Consider the following 24,217-nt stretch of genomic DNA (forward strand, 5'->3'; position numbering starts at 1 on the left):
CTTGAATTTTTTTTTTTTATATAAATGGACACAATACATTTATTTTATGTGGTGTGGAGGATCAAACACAGTGCCTCACACTTGGTAGGCAAGTGCTCTACCACTGAGCTACAGCCCCAGCCTAGTACTTGAATATTTGTACACTTTCTTGTGTTCATAACCATAAATAAGCAGTATTTAACTAGCAATTTTTTTTTTATCATACGGGGGATTGAACCCAGGAGTGCTTTACCAATGAGACATGTCTCCAGTCCCTTTTAATTTTTATTTTGAAACAAGTTCTCACTAAGTTGATGAGGACCTCACTAAGTTGCTGAGGATGGCCCTGAACTCATGATCCTCTTGCCTCAGATCCCTAAGCTGCTGGGATTACAAGCATTGCCACTATCCTGGCCGAATTTTTTAATTAATTTTTAAATTAATAGGGTGCATCTCTGGGCAATAGTTGTTAGAACCTTCAAATTGATATTTTTCATTGAGCTTGATTTTGTATGAAGAAATTAGACTCCTTTGTACTTTATAGTTTTATATTTACTAATTCATATGCTATTGTTCTAAAAGATTTTAGCAGGGTTGTGGCTCAGCTAGAGCACTTGCCTAGCATGCGTGAGCCATTGGGTTCAATCCTTAGCACCACATAAAAATAAATAAATAAAGATATTGTGTCCATGTACAACTAAAAAAATATATAAAAAAAAGATTTTAGCAGGTTTTAGTGATCTTTAGGTGGGGACTACAATCAACTCATAGTTTCATGTTTCTGTATAGTACATGTCTTATATTATTATTGCTATTGATATTATTTTGCTTATTTGCTTATTTTTTTAGTGCTGAAGCTTCCCCTGCTGAATGTTGCCAGCATGCCAAGATTTTGGAAGATACACAGTTTGTTGATGGTTATAAGCAGTTAGGATTTCAGGAGACTGCTTATGGAGAATTCTTGAGTAGATTAAGGGAGAATCCTCGTCTTATTGCCTCCTCTTTGGTTGCTGGAGAAAAACTTAATCAGGAGAACACACAAAGTGTTATTTACACAGTTTTTACCTCTCTATATGGCAATTGTATTATGCAAGAAGATGAAAGCTACCTCCTTCAGGTTTTGCGATACTTGATTGAATTTGAACTTAAAGAAAGTGACAACCCCAGGCGACTTTTGAGGAGAGGAACTTGTGCCTTCAGCATCTTATTTAAACTTTTTTCCGAGGGACTCTTTTCTGCGAAACTTTTCCTCACAGCTACTTTACACGAGCCAATCATGCAACTGCTTGTTGAAGATGAAGATCACCTGGAAACAGATCCAAACAAGTTAATTGAGAGATTCTCCCCTTATCAACAGGAAAAACTCTTTGGAGAGAAAGGCTCAGATAGATTTAGGCAAAAGGTTCAAGAGATGGTAGAATCCAATGAGGCCAAACTGGTGGCGTTGGTGAACAAATTTATTGGTTATCTCAAACAGAATACATATTGCTTTCCACATAGTTTGAGGTGGATTGTGTCACAAATGTACAAAACTCTTTCCTGTGTAGACAGACTGGAAGTCGGAGAGGTCAGGGCAATGTGTACTGATCTCCTCTTGGCTTGCTTTATTTGTCCTGCAGTTGTCAATCCAGAACAGTATGGCATAATTTCTGATGCTCCTATTAATGAAGTGGCAAGATTTAATCTAATGCAGGTATGCTTTTACTATTATTATTATTGTGGCATTTGGTTTTAAAATCAGTTGATTTGGGCAGGGGGGTGGGAACAGAGACTATGAAGACAGTGTTTATATATATATTCTTATCATTTCTTTTCCTCCAACTCTCCTAAGTATTTGCTTCTTATGAAATAAAAGCAGTCATATTGGGATTTAAAATAATGTAATCATTAAAAAATTTGGGTTTAATTTTAAAATGGAATCCTCACACTCTTTTTTTATATATATTTATTTTTTTGTTTTAGGTGGACACAATATCTTTATTTATTTTTATGTGGTGCTGAGAATCCAACCCAGTGCCTTGCGCATGCCAGGCCAGCGCACTACCACTTGAGCCACATCCCCAGCCCTTACAGTCTTAAATATATAGTTGATTCGATTTTCTGAGACAGTTCTACCATCTTGGTTCTATAATTTAAAAATCCAGAATGATTAAAAACTGAGAATGTCTTTTGTACTTCATTTGGTTGAGCAAAACCTGAACTGAACTAACACAAAGCTATTTAAAATTGGTATTCCTTTTATTATTGTTTATTATTATTTTTTTGCAGTGCTGGGGATGGAACTCAGGACCCTGAGTGTTAGGCAAGCACTCTCAGTCCTGATATTCCTTTTAGTGCTAGCAGATACTTGTTGCAGATATGTTAATGTGTTTAACTATAGGATGCCACCAGCCTATATACTGGATGTTCTGTATATATATACTAAATTACCTTTCGAAAATCTCTTAAATTCTGAAGTCTGAAGCTCTTTTAGCTCTAAGAGTTTCAAAAAAAGGGTTTTAATCATCTGAAGTATTGAAATTATGTTGTTTCTGCAGAAGATTTCCTTTTTATTTTGGTGCTGGGTGTTGACCCCAAGGCCTCATACATGCTAAGCAAATGCTCAGCATGTGCTCTACAAGTCTTCTAATAATTTTATCCCCCAAAAATACTGTGACAAAGAGATTTGGTTTATTTAGAATAGACTATCATTGGAATTTTTTTTAAGGTAGTAATAAGCCTTTTTTCACGATCAGTTTTATCATCTTGGGTATTTAGCAATTCATTATATAGAAATCCCTGAAATAAATTTTTAATTTTTTGTCTTCTGTAAATGTTACATGTTTCCTCATGATAGCATTTGTAATTTTATTTTCATCATTCTAGTACATACTGAATAGCATATTTCCAAAATGAGTGAAAAGAGGGTTATCCCAGATGCTAAGAAGATAAAGCCCTAATGATGTTAACTTTCTTTTTTTCTTTCTTTTTTTTTTTTTAAAGAGGAGAGGGGGAGAGAGAGAGTGAGTCATTCTTTATAAATTATTTTAAAATTTTCCTTACACATGAAAGTACATTATGAGAAACAAATGTACTTTTAATTTTCTATCATGTTGATATGTTGTGTTAAAGAGAAATTATAGCAAAATTTTCTACTCCTCTTTATAACACTTAATCTGAAAATAGTAAAAGTTAACATAGACAAGATACACATTTTATAGGGGACACTATTTTGTATGCCTGGTTGGGTGAGTCTGAATGTTATTCTGAAATAGAATTTTAGAATAGAACAGGAGTACTTTCATAGAGCAGAATTCATAAGTATCTGTAGCCTGTGTCTGCCCACCACTGCTTTGGGTTGCAGGTTGGCCGCCTTCTGCAGCAGTTAGCAATGACTGGCTCTGAAGAGGGAGATCCTCGGACAAAAAGCAGCCTTGGAAAATTTGACAAAGTAAGAATTAATATTGTGCTATGTGAAATACTGTTTGTAGAAAATTCTGGCAAAGTATCATTGATCTTAACTTTTCTCTTTCTTAAATCTTGTCCTTAGAGGATGTGTAAACTAATAAATACAGTGGTTAATTAGCTTTTTAATTAGTTACAGTATTTGAATCAGCAGCATTTTAAATTTAGGAAGGGTTTTAGTCTGCTTTTTCGCTGCTGTGGCTAAAGGACCTGCAGCACAATTATAGAGGAAGAAGAGTTTATTTGAGGACTCATGGTTTCAGAGGTCTTAGTCCATACAAGATTGGCGTTCTATTCCTCAGAGCTTGAGATGAGGCAGAACATCATGGAATTTGTGGCAGAGGGAAGCAGCTCACATCATGGTGATCAAGAAGCAGAGACTCCCCTCTGGAGATACAAAGTACATATCGCTTAGCCATGCCCCAGTTCCTACCTCCTTCAGCCACACCCTATCACTTCAGTTATGTTATTAATCCCGATCAGAGATTGGGTCAAGACTCTTACAACCCAATCATTTCTCCTCTGAACCTTCTTCGAATTGACTTACATGTGAATTTTTAGTGGAATCTTCCTCATAACAGGAAGATTCCACTAAAGATTACTACTCTCCCTTACAGATTTATTGGAGAGATGTTGTTCTAATGAGAATGAAAGAACTATTAAGATTATTTTATTTTAAATTTTGCTAGCCAACCTATTTTAAATTTTACTAAACCAGCCAAATTGTGGAGGCTGGCCTCAAAAAATTATCACTAAACCAACCTATGGATATATCAATCAGCAAAAATCTTAAAATATTTAGTGTATTTCATAAATGAACATTTATAATATTATTCAGTTAGTTTAGTTTAAATAAAAATTTCACTGGTCAGATTTTGAGTAGGCTATTCATTCATCCTGGTTTTCAGTTCAAAGGTTATATTGTGAAATTTCCCTTTCACCTCTCATCTCCAACCTTCTTCTTCAAAATATTCTTGAAGTTATCCATTTTTGGTGTATCCTAAAGGTCTAGGTACATATGCTGTCCCACTCACCACCTCTCTCTCTCTTTCAGAAATGGCTTATGTAGACAATATTCCCTGTTATATTTGTTTTCCTTGCCTGAATATCTTGAGATTATTCTTTACCATTACATAAAGAGTTTCATCTTTTTAAATTGAGTTTAAAATAATTTTTATTAAATTAAACTTTTCTTTGCTTATGCTACCTTAATCAGAAATTTTGTTCCAGTATTTTAAAGGGGAAATTTTTCACTTTGATATTTTTCTGTTTTAACAGAGCTGTGTTGCTGCTTTCCTTGATGTTGTGATTGGGGGCCGTGCAGTGGAGACCCCTCCAATGTCCTCTGTTAATCTTCTGGAAGGGTTGAGCAGAACTGTGGTTTATATAACCTACAGTCAGCTTATTACTCTGGTAATGGCTTTATTCTTTTATAGAATTTTTCTCAAAATTATTTTAGCTAAGCATGCACAGAGTCATAGATGAGTACATTGTGTGAGAAATATAAATTATGTTTGAAAAATTGATTTTACTAGCCAGTGTTTTTTTACTTTTGCCAGGTAAATTTCATGAAGAGTGTGATGTCTGGAGATCAACTGAGAGAAGATAGAATGGCTCTTGACAATTTATTGGCAAATCTACCCCAGGCTAAGCCAGGAAAAAGCAGCAGTTTAGAAATGACTCCTTATAGTACCCCTCAGCTCTCCCCAGCAACCACTCCAGCAAATAAAAAGAATCGATTACCTATAGGTAATGAGACTTTCTCATATTGGAGCTTTTCCTTAAATTCAGTATTTCTTCATTAGCCCCTGTTATTGCTTTGTTTTAGAATATAGTTTTAAATACTTTGAAAAATTCTTTTTTTTCCATGTTTACTGATAGTATTTCAGTTTTTAAAAATTATACAAGATTAGTTAAGGTTTATCAGCAGTCTTTATCTAGACATAGAAAATGTCATTTCTTAAAAGTAATCATTATTTTAGTTAGGTAGCACTTTCCTTTCTTTAAAGTTCTAAATAATGTAATAATGTAATAAGTAATATTCTGTTAGAAGTTTGCATTAATTAGATGGAAAATAATAGTTACTGTTTCCATTATTTTCCTTACTAATCAGTCTCTTATCAGTTCAGCTAAAATATCTTAATGTTATAAAATAAAGCAAAAGTTTTACTTTATCTTATTTATTCATTTAAGAATTATGTTTATTAAGCTTTATTCACTTTGCAAACATTTATTATCCATCTACTTACATATACACAAAAATTAATTGAGCATGTAGTACCAGATACTAGGTAAGACATTTATAAATGTTATTTAAGCCATGGAAGCATCCTATGAGGACAGCTGATATCTACTTTGCACATGAAGCACTGTGTTAGGCCCTGGGGATAAAAAGCCCATTAGGACACACCCATACTCTTAAGTTAGCTGCTGATAGGTAGTTTGGAAGAAGAAGAAGGCCAGTGTGTTTCAAATTACTAAGGTGTTCTGCTGGAGATAAGCATGAGGATACTAATTTATCCAAATGGTGGTAGTATAAGAGAGGATCTTGAAATTGACACTCTCTCTTGAAGGATGAATAAAGTTAGAGTAAACAAGCAGGGAAAGTGTTTAGGAGCAGAGTATTTTGTAAGGATGAGGAGGTCAGCAACATGTAGGAATATGAGTAGCTGTTATAATTTATGCATTTTGAAGAATGGAATTTTATTTTTTAAACTTCCATTAAGAACAACTTCTTAAAATTAATCTATCTTACATTTAATATAATATGGAATTAGATCATCAGGCATACGATGTCAGATTCTTCAAGTCTTTGGTTTTCTGCATCTCAAAATGTCAGCTCTAGTTAAAAATAGAAAAAAAATAACATTTTTATACTTAGTAATCTTTAATAATATGGGCTATTTTTATTCTCTTAACATGAAGAACTACACAATTTTGGGTAAATAAAGAGACCCCCCCCCATTGTCTATTGCTGTGCATTAGTTTTTTTCATTTCCTACATCTGAAAGTGTCATTAAAATTGTGTTTAATGGAAAGGAAATTTAAAATATTTGCCCAGTATTGTTTTGTATAGCCACATGTCCTGGTCATTGCATTTATTGCATACTTAAAAAAAATGTATCTGTTCTTCAAAGGGCTGATATTCTTTCTATTTAATGTTTTCGCAACCCAGGACAACAGTTAGCAGCCATCACTGCCTGGGATTCCTCAGCCACCAATCTTACTGCTCATATTACACTAGTAACCCCATTTGGTGGGTAACAGGCTGTTCTTTCTCTTATATAACTTTTATTTAAGAAATAGTGTTTACAAGTATGTTCGGTGTGCATGTTGCTTTTGCTGTTTATTAAGTTGCTACTTGAAATTTGATTACTTGCATTTGTGTAAGTTATAAACTTTAAATTCATGGACTTGCTCATGAAGTTGAATTTAAGTTCACAATTCAGTAGAAGATTGTGAAAGACATCAAATAAAGCTGTGAATAGGCCTATTTTAGACTCTTAGAAATTGATATGTGTCCTAAAGTTTCATACTAAAAGTAGTGAATGAACTGATGTACAACATTCTGAATTAAAGACAATTGTTTATATTTCTGCCTCTTTCTGTCTTCGAGGAGGTCAGATTTTACTCAAGGTGAAGTTGAAAGATTTTTGTATCTATAAAGTGTTTTTGTTTTATGTGTGTTTTAATTATTTTGCAATGAAAGATAATTTCTATTTAGTATTCTGAATTTAATTTTCTTGCTCTGAGAAAAATGTAAACTTATCACAGAAGACTAAAACTCTTAGAAAACTTGTCATAAGCAATCTAAATGTTTTGTGTCTAAAAGTTCTTAAAAGATATGCTTGGGAGCTGGTGCGTTGGCACACACCTGTAATCCCAGCAGCTTGGGAGGCTGAGGCAGTAGGATCACCAGTTCAAAGCCAGCCTCAGGCACGGCAAGGCACTAAACAACTCAGTGAGACGCTATCTCTCAATAAAATACAAAATAGGGCTGGGGATGTGGCTCAGTGGTTGAGTGCCCTTGAGTTCAAACCCTGGTACCATTTAAAAAAAAAAAAAAAGTAGATATGCTTGAGAAGTATCTTACTGGTAGAGTACAAGGTCCTGGGTTTAGTCCCTAGTACCAGCCTCCCCAAAAAGTTCTTTTTTTTTTTTTTTTTAAAGTTGGACACAATACCTTTATTCCATTCATTTATTTTTATGTGGTGCTGAGGCTCGAACCCAGGGCCCTGTGTATGCTAGGCAAGCGCTCTACCACTGAGCCACAATCCCAGCCCCCAAAAAGTTCTTAAAAGATATGCAGTTTTTTTTTTTTCTGAAGTATTGTTTGTTTAATTATAGGTAAGGGAAAACAACAAAAAAATTGAATCCTTTACTTATTCAAAATGTTTCCATAAAGCAGAAAAGACCTCATAAAGACCTCATATTCAAAAATAGGAAGAGCTTCTCTTTTGCATCTCTGGAAAGTGGTTAATACATTTCGGAAAAAAAAATGTGCTTTCAAAAACTGTGGTTTTGTCTGTAATTGTATAAAGTATATTACTTTATATGATTATCATGTTTCCACTGAAAGTATTTCTTTACTTTTTATTTTTTTCCGAGTGTGTATTAAAGCCAGGGACACTTTACCTCTGAGTTACATCCCTGGTCCTTTTTATTTTTCTTATTTGAGACAGGGTGTCACTAAGGTTGCTGAGGCTGGCCTTGAACTTGTGATCCTCCTGCCCCAGTCTCCAGACTTGCTGGAATTACTCGCGTGTGCCACCACATCTAGCTCCACATGAAAGTTTCTAATACTTAAGTTCAGTTAATACTATGGGAAGCCTGTGGCAGTTAATCATTTTATAGGAAAAATAGTGAAGGTTTTCTGAAAAGAAATAAGGTAGTGCTCTTCTTGTTATCCAAAAGTCTTAATCAATAGGCATGTTTTGCTGGACTTCGGATGTGATCATATGTGGTACTCCCTGTCCAGTGGATCATTGTTTCTAATTATCAGTTTTGGAGGAGAATCTGTATGATAGTCATCAATGAAGTAATTGATTCTAATTTTTAGTTTTGTTTTGCTTCTTTTTATCCTTGTTTTCATCAGTCTTTTCTTTGTGCATGTGCAAATGTTTGACACTAAAACATTTTTTTTATTCATTGTGCTATTTTCTTTATTCTGACTTTTTGTTTAAATTATTTGGTTTTATTTGAATTGTTAGCAACTCGGAGCAGAAGCCGCACTAATATGCTAATGGACCTACATATGGACCATGAAGGATCATCTCAAGAAACCATCCAGGAGGTCCAACCAGAAGAAGTGTTGGTCATTTCTTTAGGGACAGGTCCCCAGCTTACTCCAGGGATGATGTCAGAAAATGAGGTATGAATCTATGGCTATAATTACTTAACAACTATTAATATTAAGAAATTTAATTACTTTCTTCAAATTAATGGTCACTTGCTTCAATAAATCAATATTTATATGTTAGTCTGTTCAGGCTGCTATAACAAAACACTAGAGATTGGATGGCTTATCAATAATAAATTTATTTCTCAGAGTTCTGAATGGTGGAAATTCTGAGATTAAGGTAGATTCAGTGTTTTATGAGTCCAATTCCTGGTTCATGGATGGTGCCTCTGCACTGTGTCCTTACATGATGGAAAGGGCAAATGAACTTGTTGGGCCTGTTTTTTTTTTTTTTTAGAATTTCAATATTTATTTTTCAGTTTTCAGCAGACACAACATCTTTGTTGGTATGTGGTGCTGAGGATCGAACCCAGGCCACACACATGCCAGGCAAGTGCGCTACCGCTTGAGCCACATCTCCAGCCCCTTGTTGGGCCTGTTTTACAAGGCATGAATCCTATGCATGATCCAGTTGCCCACCCAGAGGCCCCACCTCCTAATACTTACATCATCTTGTTAGGTTAGGATTTTACCATATCAATTCTGGAAAAACTTTAAAGTTTTATTTAATATGTAATGTATTTAATATGTATTAATATGTGTTCTTCATTATCTGTAATGGGTCTACTGATGACACATAATCAGAGGCCAAGCTTGTTAAAAACAGTTGCAGAGGGAGCCCTTCACATTACATACATCTATGGCACCGAAGTTACTGAACAAACCCACCTCAAAAGGAATTTTCCTAGTAGTAGAAGAGCCAGGAATCCAAGAAATTGTGGTGTGGAAATTGAAGAGACTTTTCCAGTGGTTTGTAGAAAATGATCTGTATTTATTTATTTATTCATCCATCTATCCATTTATTTATTTATTTTCTGGTGGTACATTAGTGGTATTCCTGCTTTACAGAGCTAAAAAGTCTTCCTTCTCCCATCCCAGTACTGGGGATTGAATCCAGGGGCAATGAACCACTAAACTACACACCCAGCCCTTTTAATTTTTTATACTGAGGCAAGATTGCTGAGGCTAGCCTTAAATATGCAATCCTCCTGCCTCATCCTCCCAAGTAGCTGGGATTACAGGTATGCTCCATCATGTCCATCTTTCTTGGTTTTCTTTTCAGTTATCTCTTCCATTTTTTTCCTGATCAGCCAAAGAATAGAAAGTATACCTCAAGAATTTTTGTCTCTGCTAGCTAGAGTTATACACCTATAATCCCGACTACTTGGGAAATTGAGCCAGGAGGTTCACAAGTTTGAGGCCAGTCTCAGAAATACAGTGAGACCCTGACTCAAAACTCAGATTAAGAAATAGTGCAAGTATAGTTCAGTGATAGAACATTCAGGTGCAAGGCCCTAGGCTCAGTCCATAGTATGTGTGTGTTTGGTCGGGGGACTTATAACGACAGTGGAATGCTTAAGTAAGAAAAAAAATTGTTTTATAAGAGACCTCTGTGACATTTTACCTCACCCAATTACCATCCCCATCCCCAATTCAGTGGCTGCCTTGAAGAGAGCAGCTTGTGTTCGTTCTTGTGCAGTTTTTTAGTGTCTAAGAGAGCAATATGGACCTTATTTTCAAAGAATCATCGTTGTGAGTTTTATCTCTCTGGTGGATCCTTCAATGATCAGCTCAAGGGCTTGCTTTTGTTTCTCCTACCTCTGATGTTCCCCAGAGCTGTAGCACTTTCACAGTTGGCATTTGTCAAAAGCATGGAGAGGCTGAGGATGTAGCTCAGTTGTAAAGTGTATACTTAACAATGCACGAGGCCTTTGGTTCAATCCCTATCACCACCACCAAAAAAGAAAAAAAGCTTCAAAAGCAGCAGAGAGATGAAAAAGCTGAAGTAAAAGGTCAGGGAAAGAGATAATATGAGATATAGGGCATTGAAAAACTCTCATGATCCAGGGACTGGAAGGCTATAAATACACTTGTGAAAGACTATAGAAGACTACCAGCAGATGGTGAAGGGTAAGATATATTTGCAGACTGTCTGGTTAAGGGTGGAAGAAGCACCCAATCAAAGCCAGTTTGCAGTGACTTGGGAAGGTTTTCAGTTGTTTTTGTTTTGTATTCCAGGTTTTATATCTGCCAAATCACTTGCTGACCACTAAGCTAACAGAATGGACCTCTGTGGTCACACATGACATGACACAGACAAAGAAAGACTGAAGCTTTCTAATCTATAGTCTTACTTACTGTTCATCCTGTGTCTCATTATTTAATCTGTGGCACTAGTGGAGTAATGGAAAGGCATAGCTTCCATTGTTTCAACTGATAGACTTTTAAAAAAATAATGTTATTATATTTTTAATACCTTTATTTTATTTGTTATATATATATATGGTGCTAAGTGTCTCATGCATGCTAGCAAGGCTAGCCCTCAACTGATAGACTTTTTGTACATGGGATTTAAAAGCTTGTAGAGCTGGGTACGGTGTACAGTGGTGCATGCCTGTAATCTCAGTGGCTTGGGAGGCTGAGACAGGAGGATCAAAAGTTCAAAGCCAGCCCAGAAAAAAATGAGGCACTTAGAAACTCATTGAGACCCTGTCTCTAAATAAAATACAAAATAGGACTAGGGATGTGGCTCAGTGGTTGAGTGCCCCTGAGTTCAATCCCTGGTACATCCCATCCCAAAAATACTCTTTTAAAAGCTCAATAGACATTATAAATGAGTTTTAGTTAAAAATGGTGATTTAAGAAGAACTGAAATATGAATTTGCTGTGGTTTATTTTATTAGCAGTCTTTAATTTGTAATAAACCAAAGTTGATGTTTTGTTTTTCAGGTCCTAAACATGCAGCTTTCTGATGGAGGACAAGGAGATGTCCCTGTTGATGAAAACAAACTCCACGGTAAACCTGATAAAACCTTGCGCTTTTCCCTCTGCAGTGATAATCTGGAAGGCATATCTGAAGGTGAAGGGTTACTTCATTCAAGGAGTTGTGTGATTCAAGTAATACTTTGTTTTGTGTTCTTTAAAGGAGCCTTATAAATTATAATATACCATCTGTGCCTCTCACTGAGGAGAGTAATGAAATTTTCCTCCAATGAGCTTGAACAGTTGGCTGTAAAGATTGTATCCTGAATAAAATCAAGATTGCAAGAGGCTGTTGGTCATATAAAATGAAGAAGATATAAGTCTTTATTTAGACTTAAATAGAATAATAGCAAGTTTTGTTTCTCAGTATAAATATATACCAAAGCTTATAGCGCTCCTTTAGAAGGATATAATGCATGTACACATGGGGAGAAATGGACTAACTAGTATTTCAGGATGTTGTATATACTTTTAATGTTCTGCATTCCTCTGTTCACATACACCTTCATAAAGTAGGAAACAATGGAAATAGGAATTAAAAAAGAAAATTAAAAGCTAAGATTGTTAAGTGAGAATATGTCATTCTACATATTAGGACAAATTTTCTTTTTTAATGAAAAGAAGCCCAAGTTTGCTAACATTTAAGAATAAATGTAGGGGGATAGAGTTATAGCTAAGTGGTAGAGCACTTGCCTAGAATGTGTGAGGCACTGGGTTCGATCCTTAGCAACACATAAAAATAAATAAGCAAAATAAAGGTATTGTGTCCATTGGCAACTAAAAGTATTAAAAAAAAAAAAGTAAATATAGGGCTGGAGTTGTGACCCAGTGGTAGAGCGCTTGCCTTGAATGTATGAGGCACTGGGTTTGATTCTTAACACCACATATAAATAAAAAAAATAAAGGTTCATCAACAATTAAAATAAATAAATAAACTTTAAAGAAGTAATCGTAATTATTTCTCCTTTTTTTCTAACTTTTCAAAAGTAATATAGAACATATTCAATTTACTTATTTATTTTTAATATCTTTTTAAAAAATGTTGATGGACTTTAATTTTATTCATTCATTTATTTATATGTGGTGCTGAACATCAAACCCAGTATTTCACACATGCCAGGCAAGTGCTCTACCACTAAGCCACAACCTCAGCTTCAATAACATATTCATTTTAGAAAAGAGATCTAATCATCTATAATCTTACCATTCTGTTAATATTAGTTAGCACTTTGGCTTATTTGTAGCAAGAAAATGATAGTTCATAACCTTTTTTGTTTAATAATATAGCATTAACATTTCCTTTTGTAATTTTACATTCTTGAATAAATGATTTCAAATGGCTTTTTTCTCTAACTTCAAATGGGCACATGATAATTTATTTCAACATTCTTAGTAAATGAGTGAATTGTTTCTACTTTTTAGACATTATAAGTTCTGCAACAAGCCATCTTAGATTATTTTTTTGGGGGTTGGGAGGGATTAGAGATTGAACCCAGGGATGCTTTACCACTGAGCCACATCCCTGGGTCTTGCTAAATTACTAAGGGTCTTGCAGAGTTGCTAAGGCTGGCCTTGAACTTGTGATACTCTTGCCTCAGTCACCCAAGTCACTGTGATTAGAGGCTTGCACCACACCCTGCTTAATTTTTGATTAGTTCCTTAGGATGAATTCCTAGATGCAGAATTGCTCTCTCAAAGGGCATATATATTTTTAAGAACACTTGAGTATTTAGTCTCTTATCAAGGCATGAAAATTGCATGGTGACTCATGAATGTTTTAAAGATTGCTCATAGGGTAAACATTTCTCTAGGTCCTTCAAATCGGTCCAATTCAGTGTCCTCTCTAGACCTGGAAGGAGAGTCTGTATCAGAACTTGGAGCAGGACCTTCTGGGAGTAATGGAGTTGAAGCTCTACAGCTCTTAGAACATGAACAAGGTAAGGTGAAGTTGAACACAGTTGTACAAGTAGAAAAGAATTCACCTGATTGCAAGGTGAGCAATATGTTTACATAGAAGTTGCCTGTGTTCACTAAGAGAGTAAATTTCATTACATAATGACTGTTAAACTTGTATTTATTCGTGTTCCTTTATTTTTTATTTTTTTAAAGAGAGATTGAGAGAGGGAGAGAGAGAGAATTTTTTAATATTTATTTTGTAGTTATTGGCGGACATAACATCTTTGTATGTGGTGCTGAGGATCGAACCCGGGCCGCACGCATGCCAGGCGAGCGCACTACCGCTTGAGCCACATCCCCAGCCCTCCTTTATTTCTTATAAAAATATGTTTAAATTGTCAGGCTGGGGTTGTAGCTCGGTTGTAGAGCACTTGCCTTGTATGAGTGAGGCGCTGGGTTCAATCCCTAGAACCACATAAAAAAACTAAACAAAATAAAGGTTAAAAAAAATGTTTAAATTGTTAAGTGAATTGTTTAGGTTCAAATTACATACACCAGTAGGAATTATTTTTAATTCAGTTATATTATCTCAATTCTGTCATACTTAAGGGACATGACAATAAATACTCAGGGCTCAAGGAATTTAGAATAGGGCAAAAATGGTACGCAAATGATTGAACATATGGGAAGACTGTTTTGGTCATTGAGGTATAGATAAAAACATTGGAAGAACACACTAGCCTAAAGGCCAGTGACAGTGGGTAGGAGTAGGAAAGAGGACCAGTATACAAATAATTAAAAGAAGTGAAGCCATAGTGCTTACTCAGGTGTTAAGTAGAGCAATGAGTGAGGAGGTAAAGATTTAAAAATGGGCAGATCCCCATTGAGAGATCTGGAGAGGAGGAAGTCTATACCTGAATTGAAACTTAAAAACATTGAAAGTTTTTGGTTTAATGAAGATGAGGGGTTGTGGGGGATATATTCTAGTGCTTTAGGGAAGATTAATTTGAAACATTTTTTTGGATTTGTTCATTGTAAGATTTCTAGTTTAGGGCACTTACCCTGAAGTAGGCTGGAGGCAGTGATTCTTAGACTTTAGTGTACATTTAAAAGTTTTTATTTCCCAAGCTTTACTTCTAGAAATCCTGCTTCAGTTCATTTTTTAAAAAATCTTTTGTAGTTGCAGGTGGACATAGTACCTTTATTTTACTTATTTTTATGTGGTGCTGAGGATCGAACCCAATGCCTCACATGAGCTAGGCAAGTACTCTGCCACTGAACTACAGCCCCAGCCCCTGGTTTAGTCTATGTTTAGAAAAGAAAAGAATGTTGCCATTTGACTGTGTGGCTTGAGTAGAAGCATTGCTGTGTTTTATAGGATCAGTTCATCAATGTATCAATTAAGATTAAATTTGCTGCAAATAACAGAAAAACTTAAGATAATATTAGCTTATGACAAGCTGAATGAACATTATCTCTTTAACAAGCTTTCTGGGTGATCTGGATGTAGGCAGTTGGCAGTTTACATTTTGTGAAATTCTAAGAAGTGAGTTGACACAAGGCCGTAGGTTCAGTCCAAATCTCTAGCACCAAAAACAAAAACAAAGAAAAAAATGTGAATTGAGGAAAATTGGTCTGTGTAGGAATGAAAACTCTAGAAAGTAAATAGCAATTATCCAAGCCAAGTGAAAAACATTTTTAGTGTGTGTTTATCAGCTAATTATTACTACACTAATCTTGCACAGTAAACCACCTCAAAACATATATTTTTGCTCTTAGATCTGGGTCAGCTGGTTGGTTTTTCTCACTTGCATTGGGCTCACTCAGACATCTGTAGTCATCAGTGGTGGTGGCAGGGAGCTCTGCTAATCTTAACTAAGGATCAGTTGGTCAGTGGGAAACAGACTGGCCCAATTAGGTGTAGAATGGTATGGTAATACATGCCTAATAATGATAAAATATGTAACTTCAAATTCAAATATGTAAAGTTCTTTAAAGTTGATTAAAATGTTAATTAAAAAATCATAGCTGTGCTTCCATTGTCAAAGTACTTAATTCTGTTTTTGTTAGCTACGACACAAGATAATCTTGATGATAAGCTAAGGAAGTTTGAGATTCGTGACATGATGGGACTAACAGATGATAGGGACATATCAGAAACAGTGAGTGAGACCTGGAGTACAGATGTCTTGGGAAGTGACTTTGACCCTAACATCGATGAAGATCGCTTGCAAGAAATTGCAGGTAACTGCTATTCAGTGTCTCTGGAAGATTACTACTGAGTTATTCAGATTCACCCACCCTTCATGGATTAGAGTGTTAACACAAATGTGTTAGCACTAACTGGGAAACTGGTTAACTATATGGAATGAGATGTTTGGCTACTTTTTTCTTTATCTAAATATAGGTAGTGTTTTTCCTTTCTGCATTTAATCTCCTGGCCCCCCATTATTTGCAGATCTTTTGTGATTTATCTTTAAAACGTAACTTCACTTGTAACTTCTTCTTTTCTTTTTCCCCTCATTATTGGGAATGGAATCCAGTGCCTGATCATGCTAGGCAAGAGTTCTACACCTGAGCTCCATCCTAGCCCTTTTGATTTTTATTTTGAGACAGGGTCTTTCTAAGCTGCCCAGGTTGGTGAACTTGTGGTCCTCCTGCCTCAGCCTCCCAAGTAGCTGAGATTATAGACATGCACTTGCTTTCAAAATATTTTCATGTAGGGAATAGAATCATTATTTTACTAGGTTTAATCAAAAGTATGGAGCATTCTCTTCTTGAGTATTTTTAACACAGGCATACAATAATATTTAATTCTATTTGTATTCCTAAATAGTGTAAATAGATTTCTTAATTGGTTTTGCACTACTTTGTTCCAGATGCCAAAGTAGTAGTATTCTTGGCAGTAAGCTGTATTTGAGCAATAAGCTATATTTGCAGTTGAGTGAGTAGTATAAAGGAGCTGTGTATTTTTCTGCAAATATATTTTTTTGCTCTGAATATGTGACTGTTGTGCCAGAAGAAAACATATTGGGCCAGTATAACTTTCTGTGGTTAAATCTATTTGTTTGAGTGTTTGTAATCCCTGTAGGACTATAAATTTTAGAAAGCACTTTAGGACACATATAAAATTTGCTGAAATACAAATTTGTTTTCTCTGTGGAGGATCAAGGCTGAGCAGGAGGAACCTGATGAACAGGAGTTTGTGCCGTTGTGAATAGAGTAGGAATTTCGTGTTGTTAGTAGTAGGCCCAACTGAAACCACTCTCATCTTGGCTTCTTTTTTGTGGGTAGAAAACAAAGTTTGCTTGCTTAATATTTTTCCTTCCCCCAGCATCACTGCCTCTTGTCAGATCTCTCTTCATATTTTGCTCCCCACTGATCACACAGGTGCAGCCGCGGAGAACATGTTAGGCAGTTTGCTGTGCCTCCCAGGTTCAGGGTCAGTACTTCTTGACCCCTGCACTGGTTCTACCATCTCAGAGACAACAAGTGAAGCTTGGAGCGTAGAGGTACTACCAAGTGACTCAGGTTAGTATGCTATCATTGTTTGCTTTTTCATTTGCACAGAAGTTTTAAATGTAAGGTTTCCTAATTTCTATGTTAGATATATTATGTCAAATGTGCACTTGACAAGTAATCACGTTGCTAAGAATTTCAAATGGAAAATTAGAGTTTTTTTCCTCCCATTAAGAAAAGACATGGAAATTGTGCTCTGTATGTGTAATATAAATTGTAATGCATTCCGCTGTCATTTATTTAAAACAAAGTAAATAAATAAAGACACTGTAGTAAGCTGAAAAAAAAAAGAAAGAAAGACATGGGGTTGGGGCTGGGGCTCAGTGGTAGAGCGCTCGCTTAGCACATGCAAGGTCCTGGGTTTGATCCTCAGCACTGCATAAAAAAAATAAATAAATAAAAATAAAGGTATTGTGTCCAACTACAACTAAAATAAAATATTTTTTTATTGGTTGTTCACAACATTACAAAGCTCTTGACATATCATATTTCATACATTAGAATCAAGTGGGTTATGAACTCCCATTTTTACCCCAAATACAGATTGCAGAATCACCTCGGTTACACATCCATTATTTTTACATACTGCCATATTAGTGACTGTTGTATTCTGCTACCTTTCCTATCCTCTACTATCCCCCCTCCCCTCCCCTCCCATCTTCTCTCTCTACCCCATCTACTGTAATTAATTTCCCTCCATGTTTGTTATCCCATTCCCCTCACAACCTCTTGTATGTAATTTTGTATAACAATGAGGGTCTCCCTCCATTTTCATGCAATTTCCCTTTTCTCTCCCTTTCCCTCCCACCTCATGTCTCTGTTTAATGTTAATCTTTTCTTCCTGCTCTTCCTCCCTGCTCTGTTCTTAGTTGCTCTCATTATATCAAAGAAGACATTTGGTATTTGTTTTTTAGGGATTGGCTAGCTTCACTAAGCATAATCTGCTCTAGTGCCATCCATTTCCCTGCAAATTCCGTGATTTTGTCATTTTTTAGTGCTGCATAATACTCGATGGTGTATAAATGCCACATTTTTTTTTATCCATTCATCTATTGAAGGGCATCTGGGTTGATTCCACAGTCTAGCTATTGTGAATTGTGCTGCTATGAACATTGATGTGGCAGTATCCCTGTAGTGCGCTCTTTTAAGGTCTTCAGGGAATAGTCCGAGAAGGGCAATAGCTGGGTCAAATGGTGGTTCCATTCCCAGCTTTCCCAGGAATCTCCATACTGCTTTCCAAATTGGCCGCACTCGTTTGCAGTCCCACCAGCAATGTACAAGAGTACCCTTTTCCCCACATCCTCGCCAGCACTCGTTGTTGTTTGACTTCATCATGGCTGCCAATCTTACTGGGGTGAGGTGGTATCTTAGGGTGGTTTTGATTTGCATTTCCTTGACTGCTAGAGATGGTGAGCATTTTTTCATGTACTTGTTGATTGATTGTATGTCCTCCTCTGTGAAGTGTTTGTTCATGTCCTTGGCCCATTTGTTGATTGGGTTATTTGTTTTCTTATTGTCTAATTTTTTGAGTTCTTTGTATACTCTGGATATTAGGGCTCTCTCTATCTGAAGTGTGAGGAGTAAAAATTTGTTCCCAGGATGTAGGCTCCCTATTTACCTCTCTTATTGTTTCTCTTGCTGAGAAAAAACTTTTCAGTTTAAGAAAGTCCCATTTGTTGATTCTTGTTATTAGCTCTTGTGCTATGGGTGTCCTATTAAGGAATTTGGAGCCTGACCCCACAATATGGGGTCAACTTTTTCTTCTATCAGACGGAGATTCTCTGATTTGATATCTAGCTCCTTGATCCACTTTGAATTGACTTTTGTGCATGGCGAGAGGAGGGGATTCAGTTTCATTTTGTTGCATATGGATTTCCAGTTTTCCCAACACCATTTGTTGAAGATGCTATCCTTCCTCCATTGCATGTTTTTAGCTCCTTTATCAAATGTAAGATAGTTGTAGCTTTGTGGATTAGTCTCTGTGTCCTCTATTCTGTACCATTGGTCCACCCGCCTGTTTTGGTACCAGTACCATGCTGTTTTTATTACTATTGCTCTGTAATATAGTTTGAAATCTGGTATCGCTATACCACCTGATTCACACTTCCTGCTTAGAATTGTTTTTGCTATTCTGGGTCTTTTATTTTTCCATATGAATTTCATGATTGCTTTATCTATTTCTACAAGAAAAGCCATTGGGATTTTGATTGGCATTGCATTAAACCTATAGAGAACTTTTGGTAATATCGCCATTTTGATAATGTTAGTTCTGCCTATCCATGAACAAGGTATATTTTTCCATCTTCTAAGATCCTCTTCTATTTCTCTCTTTATAAAATATTTTTTTAAAAAAGAAAGGACACATTGTTAGATAGTACAGACTAAGATGAAAGGTGCTTTCTGACTGTGTTCAATTATTTTGGAAGCAATTGTTTGTACCTCATTAGGGTTCTAAATGGGTCACAGAGTTTAGTGTCTCCCACCAACTTATCCCAAGGTAAGAGTAGCAACATAGTTCAGGTCCTGAGTGGTTGACTTCCTGGTGAGCATGCCTAGGTTTATCTTAGGGGAACATTTTACCCTTTAAAAGATGTTTAATGTATGTTTAAAGTACATAAATTAAAGTCGAGGCACTGTGCTCCTAAGAATTCATTCTTCTGTGTAGGGTTTTTTATAAATATATATAAAGTATTTTGTACTTTTCTTTTTTCTTATGTATGTATTACGGTCTTACTTTTTTCTGATTATGAAGACAAATCTTTACCTTCAACTAAATGTCAATTACAGAATGCAGATATAAGTAACTATTTCTGCATTACATTCTGTCTGATTTATTTGGTGTAAGAATGATTAAGTGATCCTGATATGTTTTATAATGCTATACTAAAGCATTCAGACATGCTAAGCTTGTTAGGAGATGAGTGCAAGACAGTAGGATTAGCTCATCATCTATCAAGTATCCATCTAAGTACAAGTTCATTTTTAGGAGCTGGTTGATTTACTGCTAAGCTATTCCATATATTCTTTTCCACTTTACATATTAACCAAGAGCATACTTTATAATAGTGATCTAGAAACCCAACAAACTGACTTACATTGGGATGAAATCACAACTGTAACTTCTTTAACACTTAATCTAACTAGTTGCTTAATCTAACTAGTTAACTTGCCTATGCTTAGAAAGCTATTTATACTGATTTCATTCATATCTGATGAGCTTTGTTTATCTAGGTCACAAAAGCTGAAATTGTGGCATGTTGACAGAATCACTGATGTGGCTTCTGTTTTTTGCTTAGAGGCCCCGGACCTAAAGCAGGAGGAGCGTCTACAAGAGCTGGAGAGCTGTTCTGGACTGGGCAGCACATCTGATGATACGGATGTCAGGGAGGTCAGTTCCCGCCCCAGCACACCAGGCCTCAGTGTCGTGTCGGGTATGTCTGTCTTGCTTTAAGGTCGGTCTAGGAATTAGAAGGTGTTATCCCCCCCCCCCCCCCCGTTTATAAGATTGATGCCAAAGAGATATGTTTTATTTGAGAGCTGAGTAATTTCCAGGAAACCAAGTGATTTCTATGGCCCCTTTAATCTTTGAAAATTTAACGTTTGGCTTTTAGAGCCTGTTGAAGTAATTGGCAAATGATCCCTATACAACTGTTTCCATTCTTGGTAGCCTTTGCTACAGTATTTAGATACCATAGGATAATTCTAATTATGCTGTATAAAGCAAGATAAGTATATTTGAGCAATGGTACAATAAAGGATAAATTCTAAATAACTCACATGTATACACCTGGGACATATATAAATTGAGAATGTTTACATTTCTTTAAACTTTATAAATATTTTTTGTGTGGCTATTTTGTCCTTCTTGCTGTTTATTTTTTACTATTTTTTCTTAAAGGTATAAGTGCAACCTCTGAGGATATTCCTAATAAGATTGAAGACCTAAGATCTGAGTGTAGCTCTGATTTTGGGGGTAAAGATTCTGTCACTAGTCCAGACATGGATGAAATAACTCATGGTAAGAAGGGGAAATGAGAATGAACTTTTTTTTTTTTTTTTTTTTTTTTTAAAGAGAGAGTGAAAGGGGGGGGGGGGAGAGAGAATTTTTTAATATTTATTTTTTTAAGTTTTCGGCAGACACAACATCTTTGTTTGTATGTGGTGCTGAGGATCGAACCCTGGCCGCACGTGTGCCAGGCGAGCACGCTACCGCTTGAGCCACATCCCCAGCCCCGAGAATGACTTTTTAAAAATTTTTTTTCAATCTCATGTGTGGTCGAAACTGGCATTCTTCCACATTGCTGGTCATTATACCAATTGGTATAGCACTTTGGGGCATAATTTGTCAATATGTACTTAAGACTTGCAGTGTTTGTATTCTAAATTTTGTCTGGTTAGTCTACTTCTAGAAATCTGTCATGAGAAAATAATTCCATATGTGGAGAAGGAGAATTCTTATGCACAAAGATGGCCTTTATAACATTTATATTGGCAGAAAATGGTAACCAATAATTGAAAAACAGAATGACTAAGTGAATTTTTAAGTAACCACTAATTAAAATTTATGCAGATGTTTTTAAGATGCTCTTAAAAAATATGAAATAACTTAGAGAAATACCTTGAATATAATATTACAGGGAAAATATTTTATAGAATTTTATAATTAAAGTAATAAAGCATTAAAAACTCTGCATATTTGAGCCCTTCCAGGGTAGGGGTAAGAAAACCTATATGCATAGAAAAAGAATTGGGAAGAAGTACCAGAATGCTAGCAGTGGTTTTATATGTGGGGCCGTGGGTTTTGAAGTCGCTTTTCTTTCTTTACACTTGTTCTAAATTGGAGTTGTTTTTTGCTTTGTTTTGTTGGTGCTGGGGATTGAACTCAGGGCTTTGCACAGTCCAGGCAAGCACATTGTCACTGAACTCTACCTCTAGTACTTCTAACCCAGGTCTTTTTAAACCTCAGCACTGTTGACATTTTGGGCCAGATAATTCTTTGTTGTGATAGCCTGACTTGCATGTTATAGGATTATTTGCAGCATCCCTGACCTCTTCCAGTAGTTCATGCCTGCCACCCTTCAGAGTCATGACAACCAAAATTATCTCTAGTCATTGCTAAATGATCCCTTTGGGGAAAAAAATAGCCACCAGTTGAGAACCATAGTTCTAAAGCGGCAGTCTCAAAGTGGACAACTGACGGTCTTTAAGACTCTTTTGAGAATAGGGGAATATGAGGTCAAAACTATTTATTAAAGTTTATTGTCCTGGGGCTGGGGTTGTGGCTCAGTGGTACGTCACTTGCCTATCATTCACAAGGCACTGGGTTCGATGCCTGAACCATGTAAAAATAAAAACTAAAGGTATTATGTCCATCTACAACTAAAATAATAATAATAATAATAATAAATAAAAAAGGTTTATTGTCCTTTTTCATGTTGTTGCTATTTGCACTGGTGGCACACAAGCAAAGGTGGATAAAATTTGCTGGGGCCTTAGCAAGAAACAAGGGCACCAAACCATATCAGCACCATGAATTCTTCACTCACAGTTACAAGTAAGGGAAGTTTTGATCATGGATGTCTTTGATGAAGCAAATTATATATACTGTTGTTGTGCTTGTTCTTTTTCTCTCTCTCTTTCTTTTCCCCTGTGGTACTGGGGATTGAACCCAGGGCCTCACACATGCTAGGCAAATGCTCTAGCACTTAGCTGTATCCCTAGCTCTTTTTATTGTGAGACAGTGTCTTGCTAAATTGCTGAGGTTTGTCTCAAATTTGTGATCTTCCTGCCTCAACCTTCTGAGTTGCTGGGATTACAGGAATGCACCCCCTCACCTGGCAGTAAATATTATTTCATTACATCTCAACCCGTGAATACACATCTTTTTAATATTCTGTGTGAAGAAATAGAAATACCTATAATACATTTCAGCTGCATTCTGAAATATGATGTCTTAAGGAAGAGCACTTATATGATTGAGCTGTTAGTTTAACAGCCAGTTGTTTTATTTTTCTTGAAAAAACATTTTTACTTGAGTAACTGACAAACTGTGGTTTTATGAATATATACTCAGCAAACATTTTTTGGAAAATTAACAAAGTGAGCCTGTTAACTTCACTTTGACTATACTAGTCAAGGAAAATGACTAGTATAGTTTGTACCAATGGTAAAATTCAAACAGATAAAAATTAAGAATTTTGGAAACCTATATACACTTTCATGAGTCATTCTTTTTTTATATATTATATATTATATAGATAATATTTTATATATTATATAGATAATATTTCCCTATTTTTCTAGGGGGGGAAGGTAAGTCGCAGGGGAGGCTATGACTTTCTAGAAAGTGTAATCATTTAGGTCTCTGGGCCTGTGCTGTCTATATTAACCATAGTAGCATTGGGTCATTAGAATTAGTAGGCACATGGATTCTAGAAACCTTAAAGTAATGAATATCCATGTGTGAAGATGAAAATGAAATAAAATTTGAAATAATCAGAATTTCATTTTTTTCTGGTGTGACCCTCAATTTAAAAAAAAATTTTTTTTAGTTGCAGTTGGACATAATACCTTTATTTTATTTATTTATTTTTATGAGGTATGAGGATCGAACCCAGCCCCTTGCATGTGTGAGGCGCTGGGTTCGATCCTCAGTACCACATAAAAAAATAAACAAATAAAATAAAAAATTTAAAAAAGCCAAATGCTGAATGATTCATAGTAGGGTAAGGAGAGGTAGCATGGGAGGCATAGATGAACTCTAGATAGGGCAGAGGGATGAAAGGGGAAGGGAGGGGGCATGGGGTTAGAAATGATGGTGGAATGGATAAACATTATTATCCAAAGTACATGAAAGAAGACACGAATTGGTGTGAATATACTTTGTATACAACCAGAGATATGAAAAATTGTACTCTATATGTGTAATAGGAATTGTAATGCATTCCATTGTCATATATAAATAAAATTTGTTTTAAAAAAAAAAGAAAACTATAAAGAACACTAGATCACTCGTGTATTGAAGCCCTCTGATTTCTAGTGTGGTCTCAGAGTTTGCCCTCTTGTTCCAGGCGCCCATCAGCTGACCTCTCCTCCTTCTCAGGCAGAGTCTCTGCTCGCCATGTTTGATCCTCTGTCTTCACATGAAGGTAAACTAAT

The 24,217-nt window shown here is 35.8% G+C and overlaps 1 protein-coding gene across 6 annotated transcripts in view; it reads left to right on the forward strand.

Annotated features, from left to right (window-relative positions):
* The window catches only part of Gapvd1 (GTPase activating protein and VPS9 domains 1), an 88,288-nt gene that overhangs the window by 37,090 nt on the left and 26,981 nt on the right, over window positions 1-24,217 (forward strand). For 3 of the 6 annotated variants that reach the window (XM_077797102.1, XM_026386254.2, XM_026386255.2), the window contains 13 exons: window positions 829-1,672; window positions 3,323-3,409; window positions 4,702-4,836; window positions 4,983-5,172; window positions 6,599-6,679; window positions 8,634-8,794; window positions 11,612-11,741; window positions 13,456-13,581; window positions 15,611-15,784; window positions 16,931-17,071; window positions 20,356-20,490; window positions 20,958-21,077; window positions 24,130-24,207. In XM_077797102.1, the coding sequence (XP_077653228.1) occupies window positions 829-1,672; window positions 3,323-3,409; window positions 4,702-4,836; window positions 4,983-5,172; window positions 6,599-6,679; window positions 8,634-8,794; window positions 11,612-11,741; window positions 13,456-13,581; window positions 15,611-15,784; window positions 16,931-17,071; window positions 20,356-20,490; window positions 20,958-21,077; window positions 24,130-24,207 (2,402 nt within the window). The remainder of the gene's footprint in view (window positions 1-828; window positions 1,673-3,322; window positions 3,410-4,701; window positions 4,837-4,982; window positions 5,173-6,598; window positions 6,680-8,633; window positions 8,795-11,611; window positions 11,742-13,455; window positions 13,582-15,610; window positions 15,785-16,930; window positions 17,072-20,355; window positions 20,491-20,957; window positions 21,078-24,129; window positions 24,208-24,217) is intronic. The other 3 variants (XM_026386256.2, XM_026386257.2, XM_026386259.2) reach the window with 3 other exon arrangements.

The sequence above is a fragment of the Urocitellus parryii genome, chromosome 4 (assembly GCF_045843805.1).
Source record: "Urocitellus parryii isolate mUroPar1 chromosome 4, mUroPar1.hap1, whole genome shotgun sequence".
Lineage (NCBI taxonomy): Eukaryota > Metazoa > Chordata > Mammalia > Rodentia > Sciuridae > Urocitellus > Urocitellus parryii.